We start from the raw sequence: 18,870 nt of genomic DNA, 5'->3' as shown, positions 1-18,870 counted from the left end.
AATGGTGGGTGGGCTCTCACACAGAGATCTGTGTCACTATCAGGTCCCTCACTGTTCCAGCTGCATTGCACACAGAATTGTGTATACAGTGACAGAGAAGGCAGAGGCAGTAATAAACCGTCTGTGCCTTATGTAGAGACGAACGGATTTCCTCTCTGTTGTCACATGTTTACGTGTATCTGTTCTACTATGTAATGACATTGTAGAACATCACTGCAGAGTAGGAGTCAGATGGCCCGGACGTTTAAAGTCTACAAGCTCCGAAACCAGTTAAGAATATCTAAACTTTATTGACATAATTTTTCTAGTTCAGGAGTGAAATATAATGTGGGCACATTTTGTAATTGTGTTAATTTTCACTATTTTGTTGCCTTCATGCAAGAAATGGGTGGTAAATTGTGCGTCAGCAAGTGCACAGATCCGTATGCCATGTGTGGAGCTCTGAGACCCTCATATAAGAATGACCCCGCTACGGTCACACTTGTCTCTGTGGGGCCCCGAGGCTCGGTGTCGGTGCAGCGGTGCATTACCTTCAGGGACTCCACTCGGCTGGATCTCGTCACAGGTAGGAAATCCTCTATTTTGATTGTCGTGACGCCACTCTCAGAATTGCGGTCAATGGAGACCGCCACTGCAGATTAGGGGTGCCTGGGGGCTGATAGTAGGTGCAGTCAGTTGTAATAGCCTCCTGAGAGTGAGGCATGCCCCAGGGTCCCGTGTAGGTGTGTGGAACTACAAGTCGCAGAATAACTCACACGCACAAGCAGGATGTCTTTCAGGGATTTTACTCACTGATGGTGGCAGGGTGAGTAACCCGGGCGTAGCTGGGATGAACCAGGCTGGAACCAGGTGTCCTTCAGGCTGACTTATGAGGGTGGCTACCAACTCGCCTTCCTTAGCCCGTTGTGTTTTGGGGTAACCCCTGCTTGAAGCCCTGCTGGGGTCGCCCAGGGAAGTTGCTGGTGCCTCTCTCCCCTTCTTTTTGGCCCGTTTGCTTGTAGCCTGGACCAGGTCACTCCGGCTGCTTGCCTCCTGTGAGCTATGGGCCCTCACTTTGGCTACGTGGCTGCGGACTCTGTGGTGTTGTCTTGGTGTAAAGTGCCCCCTCATGCAGGTTTGGCAAAGGAAAGGTGAATCTATCCCTGCACTGGGACCTGCTACCCGTTTGGGCCTGGTATCTCCCTGACAGTCTCCTTACTTTCCACTCCGTTGCTCTCTCTTTAGCCGTGTGTGGATTTCGGGCAGCACTACCAGGTGACCGTTCTCCCCCGTCGGTAGTCACTGCGCGTACGTTGTCAGCCTTGTGTAGAGCTACAGGGTCTGCTTCTGCCCTCCCTGAACTTCACCACTCAACTGTCCTCGGCTCACTCTTCCCTCCTCTCCTGTTCTTGCCTACGTCACCTAGCAACCAGGCTCTCTACCACACCCCTCGAGTGGAGATGGAGGCTTCGCCCCCTCCTGGGATCCCCAGGGGTCCTCTCAAAGGTAAATGTGTGAGATCTGATCACTATGCGCCTGTATAGTCACACCTCGGTCAGCCTTCTGGATTACCTGTTTTGTACTGTCCCCAGCATGGGTGCAGTACTCAGTGGTGCCTGACCATGTCAGGGGCGCCACATCTCCATGATCTGATTTCCGTACAAGGGCTCTCGCTGTGCTGTATCACTAGAGTCTTGAGATGAGTAAACTGATTCACAAAACCCCGATGCAGACGCCAAGTCAGTATTCCATGGGGGTTGAACAGCAGCCATGTGAACACTTTCTTTTATTCTTACAATAACCAACAAAAGAAATCGCACAGGCCCCATATGAATTAATGCTGGGCCCCTCTGCTTCTGTTAGAAACAAGAATACCTTGAATCCTAATTCCATTGCCCTGCTCTTAACTGAAAAACTTGGAAATGTTTTGTTTTTGCTTTTATGTATTTTCCTACTTTTATTGTGAGAGCAATTGTTCTTTAATTTTTCCGCCCACATTGCCGTATGAAGGATTGGGATTTTTTTAAACATGACTCATAGTTTTACTATAAAAATGTACTGGAGATTAAGTAAAAAAAAATGTTTAAAAGAACTGAGAGTCCTCATTGGTTGATACCTTTTTAATGGATAACTGAAAAGATGGTAATAATAGCAGCTTTCGAGACTACTCAGGTTTCTTCATCAGTCTCATTATAACACAAAATCTGAAGAGCCACATATTTATACACAACAGGACATAGAATAGTGCAGTAAATAAGACACGTTATGTGAAGCAGAACGAACAATATGGCAAGAGGACAATCAGTTGTGGAAGTAAATATTGCAGCAGTTATTAGATAAGGAGTGTGATAGTTTTATTGTCCTCTGATTGAGGTCTGGTCCAGAGTTGTGATGCCCCCAGATGCTCTGAGGAGCACATTTTTATTAATTGATGTAAAAAGACATAAATCCATGTGACCTCTTCATTCCTGCTCTGAATGTGTCATCAGTCATCATAAGTTTGTGTCCCAGACTCTCCTGTCTCTCTGGGATTTGAAGTTTCATTTCAATACCAGCAATTTCATGTCCATTATGCTGTGGTCTGGGTTTCAAAAAAAACCCAAAACAAACAGACTACAAGAGCCACGAGAATATCAAGAAACCATCTCCACCATTATAAAGCTAAAAAAGAAAACAACCGGGTCCCTCTTGTGATCAGCTACAATCCAAATCTAGAGGTGTTGAGAGGAGCTGCACGGAAACTACAACCATTACTGCAAAAAGATGCCCGATTAAAATCTATCCAGACGCCCCCACTTCTGTGTTTTAGGCAGCCCCCGTATTTAAGAAGCATCATTGTCAGAAGCTCCCTGTCCTCTCCAACAACAGGAACATTTCCCTGCAACCAGAAAAAATGTAAGACCTGTCCATTTATATTAACAACGGACAAGATAAAGATTCCCAGATCACATCAGACTACAAAATCACAGGTACCTTCAGCTGCACCACAACTAATGGAGTGTACTTAATTATATGTACCAAATGTCCAACTGGGGCCTGTATGTAGGGGAGACAGGACAACAGCTCAGACCAAGGATGAACTCTCACCGCCACACAATTAGAGAAAAAAGGATAGATCTACCTGTGGCCAAACATTTCTGTACACAGACCACAGCATCATGGACATGAAGTTGCTGGTATTGAAAGAAAATTTCAAATCCCAGAGACACTGGAGAGTTTGGGTGTACAAATTTATAACGGCCGGTGACACATTCAGAGCAGACTGGTGTCAATCAGAGGTCAATAAGACTTTCCCCCTCCTTATCTATGAACTGCTGCAAGGCTAAGTTCACACACTGCGTTTTTTTGACGCTGCGTTTTTGTGCTTTTTTTGCGGCATCCCGTACAGCAGGTTAAGATTGTCATCTCCTTACTGCGTGGTGACCCTCAGGACTGGGCCTTCTCTTTAGCGTCTGATGATCCGATTCTCAATGATGTGGACTCCTTTTTTCAGGCCTTGGGTTTATTATATGACAAACCCAATATTGTGGACCAAGCAGAAAAGGTCTTGTTGTCCTTAACTCAGGGTTTGGATTCTGCAGAAACGTTTTGTCAGAAATTTCGAAAGTGGGCGGTCCTTACCAAATGGAATGATGATGCGCCTTCGGCTCTTGTTCGGAAGGGTGTTGCTGATTCTGTGAAGGATGTAATGGTAGGATTTCCCGTCCCTTCTGGTCTTGATGCCTCTATGACCTTGGCCATTCAGATTGATAGGCGGTTACATGATCGCAGGAAGATACCTGCTGGTTTTGTGCCTATGGAACAGCCTTTGGAGCCTATGGAGTGTGATAGGGTCCTTTCTAATGCTAGTCGGCAGGGGTTCAGACGGAAGAATAGACTGTTCTTCTATTGTGGAGACGCTTCTTATAACATCTCTGTCTGCCCTAAACGTGAAAGGAGATTGGCTACTTCTGTTACTGTGGGTTCTTTGCAACCAAAGTTTCTTTTGTCTGTCACATTGATTTGCTCATTGTACTCCTTTTCTGCATTTGCCTTTGTGGACTCAGGGGCAGCGCTCAATTTGATGGATTTTGGGTTTGCTAGGGATTGTGGTTTCCCCATGGTTCCTTTGCGAACTCCTATTCCTTTATGGGGCATTGATGCTACCCCTTTGGCAGAACATAAACCCCAATTTTGGACCCAGGTGCCTATGAGAGTTGCACCAGCGCATCAGGAAACTTGTACATTTTTAGTATTGCATAACCTACAGGATACCTTGGTACTGGGATTTCCGTGGTTGCAGACCCATAATCCAGTTCTTGACTGGAGATCCTTGTCGGTAGCTAGTTGGGGTTGTTAATGTTTGCATCAGGACCTTTCCGTTTCGTCCACGTCTGCTGATGCAGTTGATGTTCCGGCCTTCTTGTCTGATTTCCGTAATGTTTTTAATGACCAGGACTCTGATTCTCTGCCCCCACACCGGGACTGTGACTGTGCCATTGAGTTGGTGCCGGGTTGTAAATTTCCCAAGGGGCGGATTTTCAACTTGTCTGTGCCTGAACATGATGCCATGCGGTCATACATCAGGGAATCATTGGAGAAGGGGCACATTCGGCCCTCATCTTCTCCTTTGGGTGCTGGCTTCGTCTTTGTTGCTAAGAAAGATGGGTCGTTGAGGCCTTGTATTGATTACCGTCTTCCTAATAAAATTATGGTCAAATATCAGTACCCTTTGCATTTGATGTCTGATCTTTTCTCTAGAGTGAAGGGTGCCAAATGGTTTACGAAACTGGATCTCAAGGGTGCGTATAATCTCATCCGTATTAAGGAGGGTGATGAATGGAAGACGGCTTTTAATACTCCTGAGTGGCATTTTGAGTACCTAGTGATGCCTTTTGGGCTCACTAATGCACCCTCCGTCTTCCAGGCCTTCATGAATGATATTTTTCGGGACCTTATTGGTAAATTTTTGATTGTGCATTTGGATGACATCTTGATTTTTTCTGATGATTGGGACTCTCATGTTGGGCAAGTACGGGCTGTTTTTCAGATACTTAAGGATCATGCACTGTACGTTAAGGGGTCAAAGTGCCTCTTTGGGGTGCAAAGGATTTCTTTTTTGGGCTTCATCTTGTCTCCTTCCGCTATCGAAAAGGACCCGGTTAAGGTTCAGGCTATTTATGACTGGGTGCAACCGACTTCTCTAAAATCCCTGCAGCGGTTTTTTGGGGTTTGCAAATTTTTACCGTAAATTTATAGCCAATTTTTCTGCCATTGTCAAACCTCTGACAGATTTGACAAAGAAGGGAGCTGATGCTGAGCATTGGACCCCAGAGGCAATTGTGGCCTTCCAGGAGCTTAAAAGGTGATTCACTTCTGCCCCAGTCCTGCAGCAACCTGATGTGTCTCGCCCATTTCAAGTTGAGATCGATGCCTCAGAGATCGGAGCAGGTGCTGTTCTGTCTCAACGAGACGCTACTTCGGGTAAACTTAAGCCCTGTGCCTTTTTCTCTCGGACGTTTGCTCCTTCTGAACAGAATTATGATGTGGGGAACCAGGAATTATTGGCTATGAAGTGGGCATTTGAAGAGTGGAGGCATTGCTTGGATGGAGGGGGCTAGGCATCAAGTTTTGGTGCTTAAGGACCACAAGAATCTCATCTATCTGGAATCGGGAAAGAGGTTGAATCCTCGGCAGGCCAGGTGGGCTTTGTTTTTTACCCGGTTTAATTTTGTGGTCTCTTTTTTGCCGGGCACCAAGAATGTTAAGGCCGATGCCCTTTCCAGGAGTTTCTGCGCTGACTCTTTGGAGGTTGTCGAACAGTCTACTATCCTGAATGATGGTGTAGTTTTCTCGGCTATTTCGCCTGATCTGCGGTTGGCACTGGCGGAATTTCAGGGGGATAAACCTGAGAGATGTCCTACAGGGAAACTGTTTGTCCCGGACCAATGGAGAGACCGAGTTGTCTCTGAGGTTCATTGCTCAGTTTTGGCGGGTCATCCTGGCATTTTTGATACTCGGGATCTTGTGAGACGCTCTTTTTGGTGGCCTTCCCTGTCCCGGGATGTCCGTCGTTTTGTGCAGTCGTGTGGAGTTTGTTCTAGGTCCAAGCCCTGTTGTTCACGTTCTAGTGGGCTATTATTGCCTTTGCCGCTACCTAAGAAACCTTGGACGCACATCTCTATGGATTTTATTTCAGAGCTTCCCGTCTCTCAAAAAATGACTGTGATTTGGGTAATCTGTGACAGATTCTCCAAGATGGTCCACTTAGTTCCCCTATCTAAGTTGCCGTTTTCATCAGAGTTGGTGCCTTTGTTTTTCCAACATGTTGTTCGTTTGCATGGTATTCCCGAAAACATTCTTTCTGACAGAGGGGTGCAGTTTGTATCAACGTTTTGGAGGATTTCTTGCTCCAAATTGGGTGTTCAGCTGTCTTTCTCCTCGGCGTTTCATCCTCAGACCAACGGTCAGACTGAAAGGGCTAACCAGACCCTGGAGACCTATTTACGGTGTTTTGTTTCTGCGGATCAGGATGACTGGGTTTCGTTTTTGCCTTTGGCTGAATTTGCCCTTAACAATAGAGCTAGCTCTACCACATTGGTGTCCCCCTTTTTCTGCAATTTTGGGTATCACCCTAGGTTCCTCTCAGGGCAGCTTGAGGCGTCTGACTGTCCAGGGGTGGATTCAGTGGTCAACAGAATGCAGCAGATTTGGGGGCAGGTAGTGGATAAATTGCTTCAGTCCCAAGAAACTGCCCAAAAGTTTGCCAACCGGCGTCGGACTGTTGGTCCCCGGTTTAAAGTAGGGGACATGGTGGGGTTGTCCTCTAAAAATATTCCTATGAGAGTTCCATCTCCTAAATTTAAGCCCAGATTTATTGGACCTTATAAGATTTCGGAGATTATCAACCCTGTATCTTTCCGTTTGACTCTGCCTGCGTCATTTACGATTCACAATGTTTTCCATAAGTCCTTGTTGAAGAAACATGTGGAGCCAACAGTTCCTGCAGCAGCGCCTCCTGACCCTGTTTTGGTACAAGGGGATCTGGAGTATGAGGTTGAAAAAATTCTGGATTCCCGTCGCAGTAGGCGTCAGCTTCAGTACCTTGTGAAATGGAAGGGTTATGGGCAGGAGGATAACTCTTGGGTTGTGGCTTCTGACATTCATGCGGACAGGTTGGTTCGCGCTTTCCATCATGCTCATCCTGCGCGACCCGGTGGCGTTGGTGAGGGTTCGGTGACCCCTCCTCAAGGGGGGGGGTACTGTTGTGAATGTTAGTTATGTTTTGGCTGCTGGGAGGCTCCCTCTGGTGGCCAGGAATGGTTTGGACTTGGACCAGGTGTGTTGTGCAATGGGCGTTTCCTTTGCTAACTCTCTACTTATTTAAATCCTGGTCTGATAGCTGGCTATGCCGGATGTCAGTTGTTATTTGTATCACCAGCCTGCTTCATTCTGCTCCACACCCCATCTACCCCAGATAAGTGCTTGCTCTTTATTTATTGTTTGGTTCTTTTGCTCTTATCTGGGTTTGTCTTTTGCTGTGGTTGTTTTCAGTCTATTTGCATGCAGGGATTTTCCCCCTCAGTTGCTTGGCTGGGGAAAACCCCTGCAGTTCTGTTTGGAGTATAGCTCATTTGGGTCCATGTAATTGTGGCTTGTTGAATTTGTTATGATTCTTGTTTTCTGTTCATTGGTATGACAAGAGCACCTGGTATAGGACGGAGTTCAGATCGTGCGATCTGAGGGCCTTTTTGTACTATCAGGAATTTGGATTTTTGCAGGGTTTTTCTCTGGCCACCATCCGCCCCTTTCCTGTCTTTTCCTATGTTAGTTAGTGGGGGCCTCACCTTTTGCTAATCCTGTCATCTATCTGTGTATTGTGTTTTTCCTATATCACCGCAGTCTTTGAATGTGGGGGGCTTGCTATTCTTGTCTATTTTCTGAGGCAGAGAGTTATTCATCTTTCCTTCCTTTAGGATAGTTAGTTCTCCGGCTGGGTTCGCGGTGCACAGGATGTTAGTTCACCCCTCGGCTACTTCTAGTGTTGATGGTTAGTAAGGGGATGGCGGCCAGATTAGTTGCCAATGCTCTTGTCACCTTTTACCAATGATTTGTGGTGGTCTTCCATGGTTCTGGATCATAACAGCACCCCCACTGCGAATTGCAGTCCGCAGCCACCCCAGAAAATGGCGCTGTCATAGAAGCGCCATCTTCTGGCGCTGTATCCAACTCTTCCAGCTGCCCTGGTGATGGGTGGCTCGCTGGGTAATAATGGGGTTCGGGCTAGCTGTATATTATCAGCTGGCCCTAAGCCCGAATTTCATGGTGTCACACCAATATTAGACATGGTCACCATGAATTTCTAGTAAAGATAAAAAAACACAACACACAGAAAAATATTTTTATTACAAATAAAACACAACACAATTAGTGTACCCATCTCTATTGAACTAAAGAACCCCCCTCCGCAGTAATCCTGGGTCAAGGGTCCCGCGCCGTCCAATCCGGATCCAATATCATCTGATCGGTTTGCTGGAAGGCAAAGCGATCAGATGATGTGTCAGGTTCCAGGGTGAATCACACGACACAGCAGCTGATTGTATAAATGGCTTTTATACAATCAGCTGATGCATCAGTGCAAAAAAAAACAACTTATGTGCTGATTACCGGCAGCTCCTGGAGCGATCAGACCGGACGTCTGATCCTGTCTGATCGCTGCAGGAGCTGCCGGTAATCAGCTGATGAAGTCTCCTGACAGCCGGCCGGGTGCTAAAAAGCCGTCGTCACTGCGAGACTTACGATCAGCTGATGCGTCAGGTGCCGCATCAGGTGACCGCATCAGGTGATCACCGCCAGGTCCTGCATCCATCGGACGTGCCCGGGAGCCGGCACACAGCCGGCGCGGCGGTACCAGGAGAGGAGCTGGGACCGGACATGGCACCGGGAGTCTGCAGACAGGTGAGTGTGACATTTTTTTTTTTTTTCTACTGTTCACTTTTGATTTCGCAGCTGCTTCCACTTTTCGGCCATGGCGCCGCACGGGAGCGGACATGACACAGGACGGGAGGTGGACGCAGCAGTGACGGTACCGGGAGGATTCACTCTTCTGTGTATACTGACAGAAGGAATCCTCTTCCTGTACATGTCACTGTACTACCCACCCCTTGCGTTTATAGCTGCGTTTTTAGTCATAGAAATGCACTAAAACACAGCTATATTTGCAATTTGCGGTTTTCATTGCGTTTCTGAACATCTCATTGAACTCAATGGTTAGAAAACGCAGTGAAAAATGCAAAAATAATTGACATGCTGCGTTTTTGTGGGCACCACAAAAATGCAGCTAAAAAACCGCTGTGTGCAGACAGCAAAAATGAAAACTCATAGACTTTGCTGGGGAAGCAAAGTCATGCAGTTTTCAGAGCAAAATCACACCCGAAAAACGCGCAAAAACGCCGCGACAAACGCACTGTGTGAACTTACCCCAATAGTTACTTCCACAACTGATTGTCCCCTTGCCATACTGATAGTTCTGCTTCACATAACTTGTCTTATTTACTGCTCCATTCTATGTCCTGTTGTGTATAAATATGTGACTCTTCAGATTTTATGTTATACTGAGCCTGATGAAGAGACCTGAGTAGTCTTGAAAGCTGCTATTATTACCATCTTTTCAGTTAGCCATTAAAAGGCATCAACCACTGAGGACTCTCAGTTATTTTAAACTTTATCTCTACTGGCTAACACGGTACAAAGATAGATTTTACCTGGAAATTAAGTAAAAATTTAAAATAGAGAAGAAAAAAAAAAAGTAATTCTACCATTGTTCTTTTAGTGTTGTTTTTACTACATTCATTGTGGGCTGAAAGTGACCGGTCAGCATGATTCTCCAGGTCAGTGTGATTACAGCAATATCAGACTTGCATATTTATTATTATTAAGCGGTGACTAGAGATGAGCGGAAATTCGGCTTCTGCTGATCCAGCTGAACTTTTTAAAGACTGGTTTTGGACCCGAACGTGACCTGAACTTCATTCGGAGTCATTAATTGGGCAGTTCCCATCTCCACCCACATGCAGCCATACAGATATCATTTCCAGGGTCGGGCAAGATTTTTCCATTTTTTTTATTTGTGCACACTTCATCCGATCACACTGTTGTTATCCCCGGTGTGAGCCAATCAAACACTTCAGGCGGCTCACACCGGGCTGAGCACCGAGCGTACCCGAGCACAGTGATACTCGCGAGAGTGGTTTGCATACGTAAAGCCCCTGAACTCCAAATATGACTTTTGTTTTCTGGGGTTCTGAGTTCGTACCGAAAACTGAACTTCAGGTTCGCTAATCTCTAGTGGTGAATAAAAATCACTTTTGTAAACTTGAAACTTGTTTTTTGCTTGATGAGCTGACATTTTCATTGATGCCATTCTAGGTGCAATATGGGTAACTGATCACCTTTCATTGTATTTATATTGCTATAAAAATAATGTGCTACTTTTATCAGTCGGTTTCACTACTTACATAGCATATTTCAGGTTGAAATTTTTTTCCTACCCAAATGATAACTTACCTCCCTTATTATCTGCAGTATTTTACAGATCGGCTCATCTCCTTCCCATTCATGTCCTTATAATATCGGATTCTCTCAGTGGAGATCTTCTATAGAAGAGAATTCTCCTGATTGCCCCGTGAAGGATGGATATGGACAGGGACAAGATGGCGGAGAGGATATTACACCTCACCCTAGAGATCCTCTTCCGGCTTACTGGAGAGGTGAGAGATTCTGATGACGTCACATTACATCATTCTTATCTATGGGAATAACAGATGGACAGAACTGGAGAGGTGAGGACTCTGGAAATGTCTGGAGTGAGATTTATTACTGTGTCTCTCCATAACCAGGATTACACAGTAGTGAAGAAGACCTCTAGTGAGCGCTGTCAGGCCCCTGTGTCTGAGGGATGGGGAAGACCCCTGAGCCCAATCACGGGGCCTCCACCTCACCCCCCGATACATGAGGACATCAATGACCAGAAGATCCTAGAACTCACCTACAAGATGATTGAGCTGCTGACTGGAGAGGTGACACTGCTGGGAATGCTGGGACATTATACAGTAACGCTATGAAGGGATCGGGGGTGACGGTATCATTGTATGTGTCAGGTTCCTATAAGGTGTCAGGACGTCACCGTCTATTTCTCCATGGAGGAGTGGGAGTATTTAGAAGGACACAAAGATCTGTACAAGGACGTCATGATGGAGGTTCCCCAGCCCCCGACATCACCAGGTAATAGACAGGACTAAACACACACAGCATATAACCTGTATGTAAGGAATTAATTCAGTCCCTGTATGTGTCTCCTCCAGCTCTATCCAGTAAGAGGACAACACCAGAGAGATGTCCCCGTCCTCTTCTCCCACAGGACTGTAAACAAGAAGACCCCGATGTTCCTCAGGATGTGTTTCCTCCAGCTCTATCCAGTAAGAGATATCTACTCATGTACTTTCTGCACTAATTGTGTGTTTACATTTTTAAACTTTCTGCTCTGGTTTTTCAGCTGTATTTTCTTTGCTTCTGCTTCTTCTGCTGTTTGCTTCTAGTGCCTTCTCTATGTCGTTATGAAGGCAACTCAAAGACCTGCAGAGGGTTCATGAATACCCTGTTTCCCTGACAAGACAACCTACACCAAAAATAAGCCCTAGCATGATTTCATGGGATTTTTCGAGAATGGTTGAAATATAAGCCCTACTCCAACTATAAGAACTATTTACAGTCAGGGCCAGCGTTGGAAGGAGTCATTCTGCACAATTTCTCAGGAAACACCACAACCAAGAAAAAAGGGAGTCTCTGATGCAATAGTATATTTTTTTGCAAAAAATTAGCAATATTCACTTTATTATAATTAAAGAAACATAGTACAAAAATTGATCTCATAAAAAGCACATACAAGGTCACAGGCAATAACTCATAGTCCAGGATAAACAGGTTCACACAGAGATATGCTCAAATTATTTTTATATATATTTTTTGGGATAACCTACACAAATTCTGGTCTCATTATTTTTAGCACTTATTGACTGGATCCATTCTTCCAGTCATATTGTGTCAAAATTAATTAAGATCTGCTCTATATATTGAAAGATGACTGTTATATTTACTTTTCCTCAAGAGGATATGTAGGGGTTAATCCTCCATTTTATTTAGCCTCTTCCAAATAGAGCAGAGGAACATCAAAGGGTGGGTGCGCACTGGTGTGTGCCATTGAACCTGACTGCCATTGAAATCTTCACTAGATTGAATCTCTGGATCAAGAAAAATACCGCAGCTAAATAGCTGTCAGTCAGGTACATATACCAAGTAAGAAGTTATGCATCCATGCAAAATTTTTTTCCTTTTCCTCACTCAGGCACACACAAATGCATTTTTCTCATGATAAGGTAAATTGTATATAACCTGTTAAATTTAATATACAAACACCACCCCTGTTAGTGAGAGCCCATAAAATCCATGAAAGTTAATCATTTTAAATTACCCATTTTTACTTGAGCAGCTTCTGAGTGTGACCTCTTATGCCTCCAATGCGCATTTCACCAAAGCTTCATCAGGGAATGGACAATTTCTCAGGAACCCCAGTCTTTTAGGGTCCCCATGTGTTGTAGTCTAGGGTTGATAGACAGGCTGGCATGCAGGACTGGCCTTAGGGGAAAGGGAAAGAAAACTGAGCAGTTTCATAGGGCCCCCATTCTCCTAGGGCCCCAGTGTTTATATACCAATTATAGGACTGCTTAAGGACCTTTTTGACATCACATCATGTGAACAAAGGTTTCTTAATTACAGGAGTCTAAAGCTGAAGAGGAGACAGGCTAGTGTGTGTGTTCACGCCAATTTTAACCAGCTTTACTAAAATGGGCAGAGCTTGGCAGAAGAAGGGCGTTCCCTATGCCAGAAATCTCACTTCAGTCGCTGACGTCATTTATCAGTGTCCATCGCCGGTCTTGATGATCTGGAGCCCTAATGTTTATCTTCCCAGATGCATGAATTTCCTACCTGCTTTGGTTACAAAGCCTAATGATAGGCCATCAACGTTACAGTCCCAGACAACCCCTTTAAATATCTGGCATCGGTCTCTAAAAGAGGCGGCTCTTAGCCTTTTAAACTTGATTGTCAATTTTTGACAGCGTCATCAACATGGAACTTACGCATACCAACTCCTGTTGGCGCATTGTGATGCGATTGTGGGACGCTGAAGGGTTTGTGTTTTTGTAACAAAAAAAAGAAAAAAAAAAAACAGGTAAGTATACAAATCTCCTTGAACCAGTCACCAGTGTCTGTACACAGAAAGGATGTGCTACAAAGACAGAGAAGGGGGATGGCTTAGCTATTGCAGTTAATGGCCGGTTTGCTTTGATTACATGCTCATACAGTAATTGCAGATGATCAGTCACACAGCAGTGACAACTGGGGAATTGAGCAGATACAGGTGAATTGTCACATAGGAGCTAATAGTTTTTTTTTTTATTACATGTGGCTTTAACTATTATATTTTCATCTTAAAAATAAAACCTCTTTGAAATTGTCTATGTTGTGGATCAATGTAAGAAGGAGACTTTTCCAGGTTTTGCCAACTGTCATGGTGGTGTCAAGATCTGTGGAAACTACACTCTGCTAACTTCTGTGATGTCAATGAGCAGCGCAGGAAGACGCAGGCATCGAACCACAGACTTAGAAGGCTAACAAGAGTTAATCTCTGCTGGGCTCCTTGTTAATGTCTTTGATCACATGCTGTAGGGGAGCCAGTGTCATTCGCTCCTCTTCTATATATGCTGGCTGGACTATTCCATTAATGCCAGCTGTAGTTTACCTATACAGGTCTGGTGAGTTGTTGTGATACAGACCAACTAGTGGTTGTTGTGCATTATTGCTGTGAGCAATTGTGGTGTTAACCCTTGTTGTCTTTTTGTTGCTGCCTTCCTGCTCTTGCTTTTCTCCTTAGTCTCTCATTGTTTATTTCTGTGAGTTTGCAGTGTATCTAGATTTTGGTTTTCCCGTCTGTCTTAATCTGTTTCCATCATTCTCTTGGCCTTTTTTCCCTGGGGATAATAGTTTAGATCTGGTCAGGAGAATAGTAAGACACAAGACTCTGGCATCTGCACCTTCAGGAGTCCCCTGTCCCTTGTTATCCTGCAGTCACATTGTGACAATCACTCAGATTATTTACTGTTTGACGTTTCAGAGAACTGGTGCTACTGGAGAGATATCTTGGAGACAGGAATGGGAAGTCAGAATTAATGAAGATGTAACTCATAGATCTCAAAATTGAAAAACAGATTCAGAATATTTTTTTCCCTAATTTAATTTCTTATGGTATGGTTAAAAAAAATAACTGCACTTTCAAAATAATATCATTACAATTAATAACTTTGTGTTTAATTTTTATCAGATGACTGTATCGGGAGTTCAGATGGACCTCTAATATCTTCAGAATTTAAAACAGATGATGAAAGTATTACACATGATACATATGAAGAGCATGCTGTTGTCCCAGATATACCTCCAGTCCTTCCTCTGAAAGCTCTATCATCTGATCTTTTCAAACCAGTCCAAAATTCAAATCATCAAAAAACTCACTCTGGGGAGAAGCCATTTTCATGCTCAGAATGCAGTAAATATTTTATTCAGAAATCAGATCTTGTTACACATTACAGAATTCACAGAGTGGAGAAGCCATATTCAAGCTCAGAAAGTGAAATATGTTTTACTCAGAGAATAACCCTTGCTAACCATCAAAAAATTAACTCTAGGAAGAATTCATTTTCATGCTCAGAGTGTGAAAAATGTTTTATTAAGAAATCAGACCTTGTTAGACATCAGAAAATTCACACAGGGGAGAAGCCATTTTCATGTTCAGAGTGTGGGAAATGTTTTAACTGGAAATCAGATCTTGTTTGGCATCAAAGAATTCACCCAGGGGAGAAACCATTTCCATGTTCAGATTGTGGAAAATGTTTTATTCAGAAATCAAACCTTGTTGCACATCAGAAAATTCACACAGGGAAGAAGCCATTTTCATGTTCAGAATGTGAGAAATGTTTTATTCGGAAATCAGAATTTGTTGTGCATCAAAGATCTCACACAGGGGAGAAGCCATTTTCATGTTCAGTGTGTGGGAAATGTTTTATTAAGAAATCACATCTTGTTACACATCAGAAAAATCACACAGGGGAGAAGCCATTTTCATGTTCAGAGTGTGGGAAATGTTTTAATTTGAAATCAAAACTTCTTGGGCATCAAAGATCTCACACAGTGAAGAAGCCATTTTCATGTTCAGAGTGTGGGAAATGTTTTAATTGGAAATCACAACTTCTTGGGCATCAAAGATCTCACACAGGGGAGAAGCCATTTTCATGTTCAGAGTGTGGGAAATGTTTTATTCGGAAATCAGAACTTGTTGAGCATCAAAGTTCTCACATAGGGGAGAAGCCATTTTCATGTTCAGAGTGTGGGAAATGTTTTAACTGGAAATCACAACTTCTTGGGCATCAAAGATCTCACACAGGGGAGAAGCCATTTTCATGTTCAGAATGTGGGAAATGTTTTATTCAGAAATCAGATCTTGTTAGGCATCAAAGATCTCACACAGGGGAGAAGCCGTTTTTATGCCCAGATTGTGGTAAATGTTTTACTAGGAAATCAGGTCTTGTTTACCATCATAAAAATCACACAAAATAAACCATTTTTATTTTCTGAATGTGGAAAATGTAATTCTCAGAAATCAGATCTTGTTAAACATCTGAAGAAGCCGCACAGGGAAGGAACCTTTTTCATGTTGTGAATAATTGAAATGTTCAACTTGGTAAATCAAGTCTTGCCGACCATCAGAAAACCAACAGAGCGGAGCAGCCATTCTCGCTTTCAGAATTTGGCACATGTTTTTTATCATTAAAGGCAACCTGTCACCAGTTTTGGGGCCTATACGCTGCGGCCACCATCACTGGGCTCTTACATACAGCATTCTAACATGCTGTATGTTAGAGCACAGGCAGCGCTGTAGAACATAAAAAACACTTTATAATACTCACCTGCAAGGTTGCTCTGGTGCACAATAGTCAGATGGGTGGCGCCGTTCTCCGGGATCGGCGCCTCCTCTTTCGGCCATCTTTGTTCTCCTCCTTCTGAAGCTGGCATGCATGACGCGTCTATGTCATACACACTCGCCGGCCCCGCGCATGCGCACTAACATACTTTGATCTGCCATGAGCAGGGCAGATCAAAGTGCGCCTGCGCAGGACCTCCATGCCGGCGAGTGTGTATGACGTAGGACGCGTCCTGTACCGCGGCTTCAGAAGAAGGAATTGCAAGATGGCCAAAAGAGGAGGCACCGGACAATGGCGCCACCCATCTGACTTGTGAACCGGAGCGACCTTCTAGGTGAGTATTATAAAGTGTTTTTTATTTTCTAGAGCGCGGCCTGCGTTCTTATATACAGCATTCTAACATGTTGTATATAAGAGTCCAGTGATGGTGGCCACAGCTTATAGGCCCCAAAACTGGTGACAGGTTCCCTTTAATCATGTCCTGTTGTCAGATGAGTCACATGGGAGAAGCCATCATGATATACCGTGAGTCAAAGGGTTTTTTTGCAAAAATTGGCTACAATTGCTCAAGTAAGAATCGGTGAGGGGAAAAAAATATTTTCTCTCTTTTTAAACATATTGTATTTTTTGGACCATAAAGCCCACTTTACACGTTGCAATTAGTTGTACAATCGCATTTGCGATGTGACACGCCCAGGTTGCATACGGGATCTATGAGATTTCACGTTGGTCGTTCATTTGCTGTCACACGAGCGTTAGTAGTCTATGTTAAATTGGTCAATTGTGTGTGCGATCCTTTAGATCATGTGTTCTGTGACGTATGCATTGGGCACCTTTTTTTTTTTTTTTTTATTTATTGACTTGCCAAGCGTGTGTAATGCGTGTGTAATGTGGGATGCGTTTTTACTATGTCATCTGCCATTCAGCTCTGCTACATGGCCGCTAACAGCAGACACAGACAGCCATGTAGCAGAGCTGAATGGCAGATGACAGCAGACACAGACAGAGCCGCACTGTCAGAATGAACTCGGGTGAACTTCACCCGACTTCATTGTGATGCTGCGGCTCTGTCTGTGTCGCGTCCTGATTAGCGGTCACCAGTGAAGACTCACCGGTGACCGCTAATCTCCTGAGTAACTGAAGTTACCAGCCCTCTCTCATATACTCACCAATCCCCGATCCCCGGCGCTGCACGGCATTCACACTGCTCCGGCGGCTTTTACTGTTTTGAAAAAGCCGGCCGCCCATTAAACAATCTCCTATTCCCTGCTTTCCCCGCCCACCAGCGCCTATGATTGGTTACAGTGAGACACGCCCCCACTCTGAGTGACAGGTGTCACACTGCACCCAATCACAGCAGCCGGTGGGCGTGTCTATACTGTGTAGTGAAATAAATAATTAAATAATGAAAAAAAACGGCGTGCGGTTCCCCCCATTTTTAAAACCAGCCAGATAAAGCCATACGGCTGAAGGCTGGTATTCTCAGGATGGGGAGCTCCACGTTATGGGGAGCCCCCCACCCTAACAATATCAGCCAACAGCCGCCCAGAATTGCCGCATACATTAGATGCGACAGTTCTGGGACTGTACCCGGCTCTTCCCGATTTACCCTGGTGCGTTGGCAAATCGGGGTAATAAGGAGTTATTGGCAGCCCATAGCTGCCAATAAGTCCTAGATTAATCATGTCAGGCGTCTATGAGACACCTTCCATGATTAATCTGTAAGTTACAGTAAATAAACACACACCCGAAAAAATCCTTTATTAGAAATAAAAACACACACATATACCCTGGTTCACCACTTTAATCAGCCCCAAAAAGCCCTCCTTGTCCGGCGTAATCCAGGATGATGCAGCGTCGCTTCCACCGCAGCTGAATGGAGGTGACCGGAGCCGCAGCAGACACAGCCGCTCCGGTCACCTCCATGCAGCAAATGAACACAGCCGCGCGATCAGCTGCTGTCACTGAGGTTACCCGCGGCCACCGCTGCATCCACCGGTGGCCGCGGGTAACCTCAGTGACAGCAGCTGATCGCGCGGCTGTGTTCATTTGCTGCATGGAGGTGACCGGAGCGGCTGTGTCTGCTGCGGCTCCGGTCACCTCCATGCAGCTGCGGTGGAAGCGACGCTGCATCATCCTGGATTACGCCGGACAAGGAGGGCTTTTTGGGGCTGATTAAAGTGGTGAACCAGGGTATATGTGTGTGTTTTTATTTCTAATAAAGGATTTTTTCGGGTGTGTGTTTATTTACTGTAACTTACAGATTAATCATGGAAGGTGTCTCATAGACGCCTGACATGATTAATCTAGGACTTATTGGCAGCTATGGGCTGCCAATAACTCCTTATTACCCCGATTTGCCAACGCACCAGGGTAAATCGGGAAGAGCCGGGTACAGTCCCAGAACTGTCGCATCTAATGTATGCGGCAATTCTGGGCGGCTGTTGGCTGATATTGTTAGGGTGGGGGGCTCCCCATAACGTGGAGCTCCCCATCCTGAGAATACCAGCCTTCAGCCGTATGGCTTTATCTGGCTGGTTTTAAAAATGGGGGGAACCGCACGCCGTTTTTTTTAATTATTTAATTATTTATTTCACTACACAGTATAGACACGCCCACCGGCTGCTGTGATTGGGTGCAGTGTGACACCTGTCACTCAGAGTGGGGGCGTGTCTCACTGTAACCAATCATAGGCGCTGGTGGGCGGGGAAAGCAGGGAATAGGAGATTGTTTAATGGGCGGCCGGCTTTTTCAAAACGGTAAAAGCCGCCGGAGCAGTGTGAATGCCGTGCAGCGCCAGGGATCGGGGATCGGTGAGTAT

General features: G+C 44.9%; 1 protein-coding gene and 1 long non-coding RNA gene across 2 annotated transcripts; both read left to right on the top strand.

Annotated features, from left to right (window-relative positions):
• The first annotated feature begins 387 nt into the window (after nucleotides 1–387).
• Nucleotides 388–10,826, top strand: LOC142260725 (uncharacterized). The gene is made up of 3 exons (XR_012728688.1): nucleotides 388–565; nucleotides 9,791–9,848; nucleotides 10,543–10,826. It is a non-coding gene; the product is annotated as an uncharacterized LOC142260725 (long non-coding RNA).
• Nucleotides 10,827–11,138: 312 nt separating this feature from the next.
• On the top strand, nucleotides 11,139–16,001 carry LOC142260714 (uncharacterized). Its single transcript, XM_075332058.1, has 3 exons — nucleotides 11,139–11,241; nucleotides 11,322–11,435; nucleotides 14,396–16,001. The coding sequence occupies exons 1-3, from the start codon at nucleotides 11,157–11,159 to the stop codon at nucleotides 15,682–15,684; spliced, it is 1,488 nt and encodes a 495-aa protein (XP_075188173.1). The 5' UTR covers nucleotides 11,139–11,156; the 3' UTR covers nucleotides 15,685–16,001.
• The last annotated feature ends 2,869 nt before the right edge of the window (nucleotides 16,002–18,870 follow it).

The sequence above is a fragment of the Anomaloglossus baeobatrachus genome, unplaced genomic scaffold (assembly GCF_048569485.1).
Source record: "Anomaloglossus baeobatrachus isolate aAnoBae1 unplaced genomic scaffold, aAnoBae1.hap1 Scaffold_170, whole genome shotgun sequence".
Taxonomy (NCBI): Eukaryota; Metazoa; Chordata; class Amphibia; order Anura; family Aromobatidae; genus Anomaloglossus; species Anomaloglossus baeobatrachus.
This window is presented reverse-complemented; position numbering and strand designations above follow the sequence as displayed.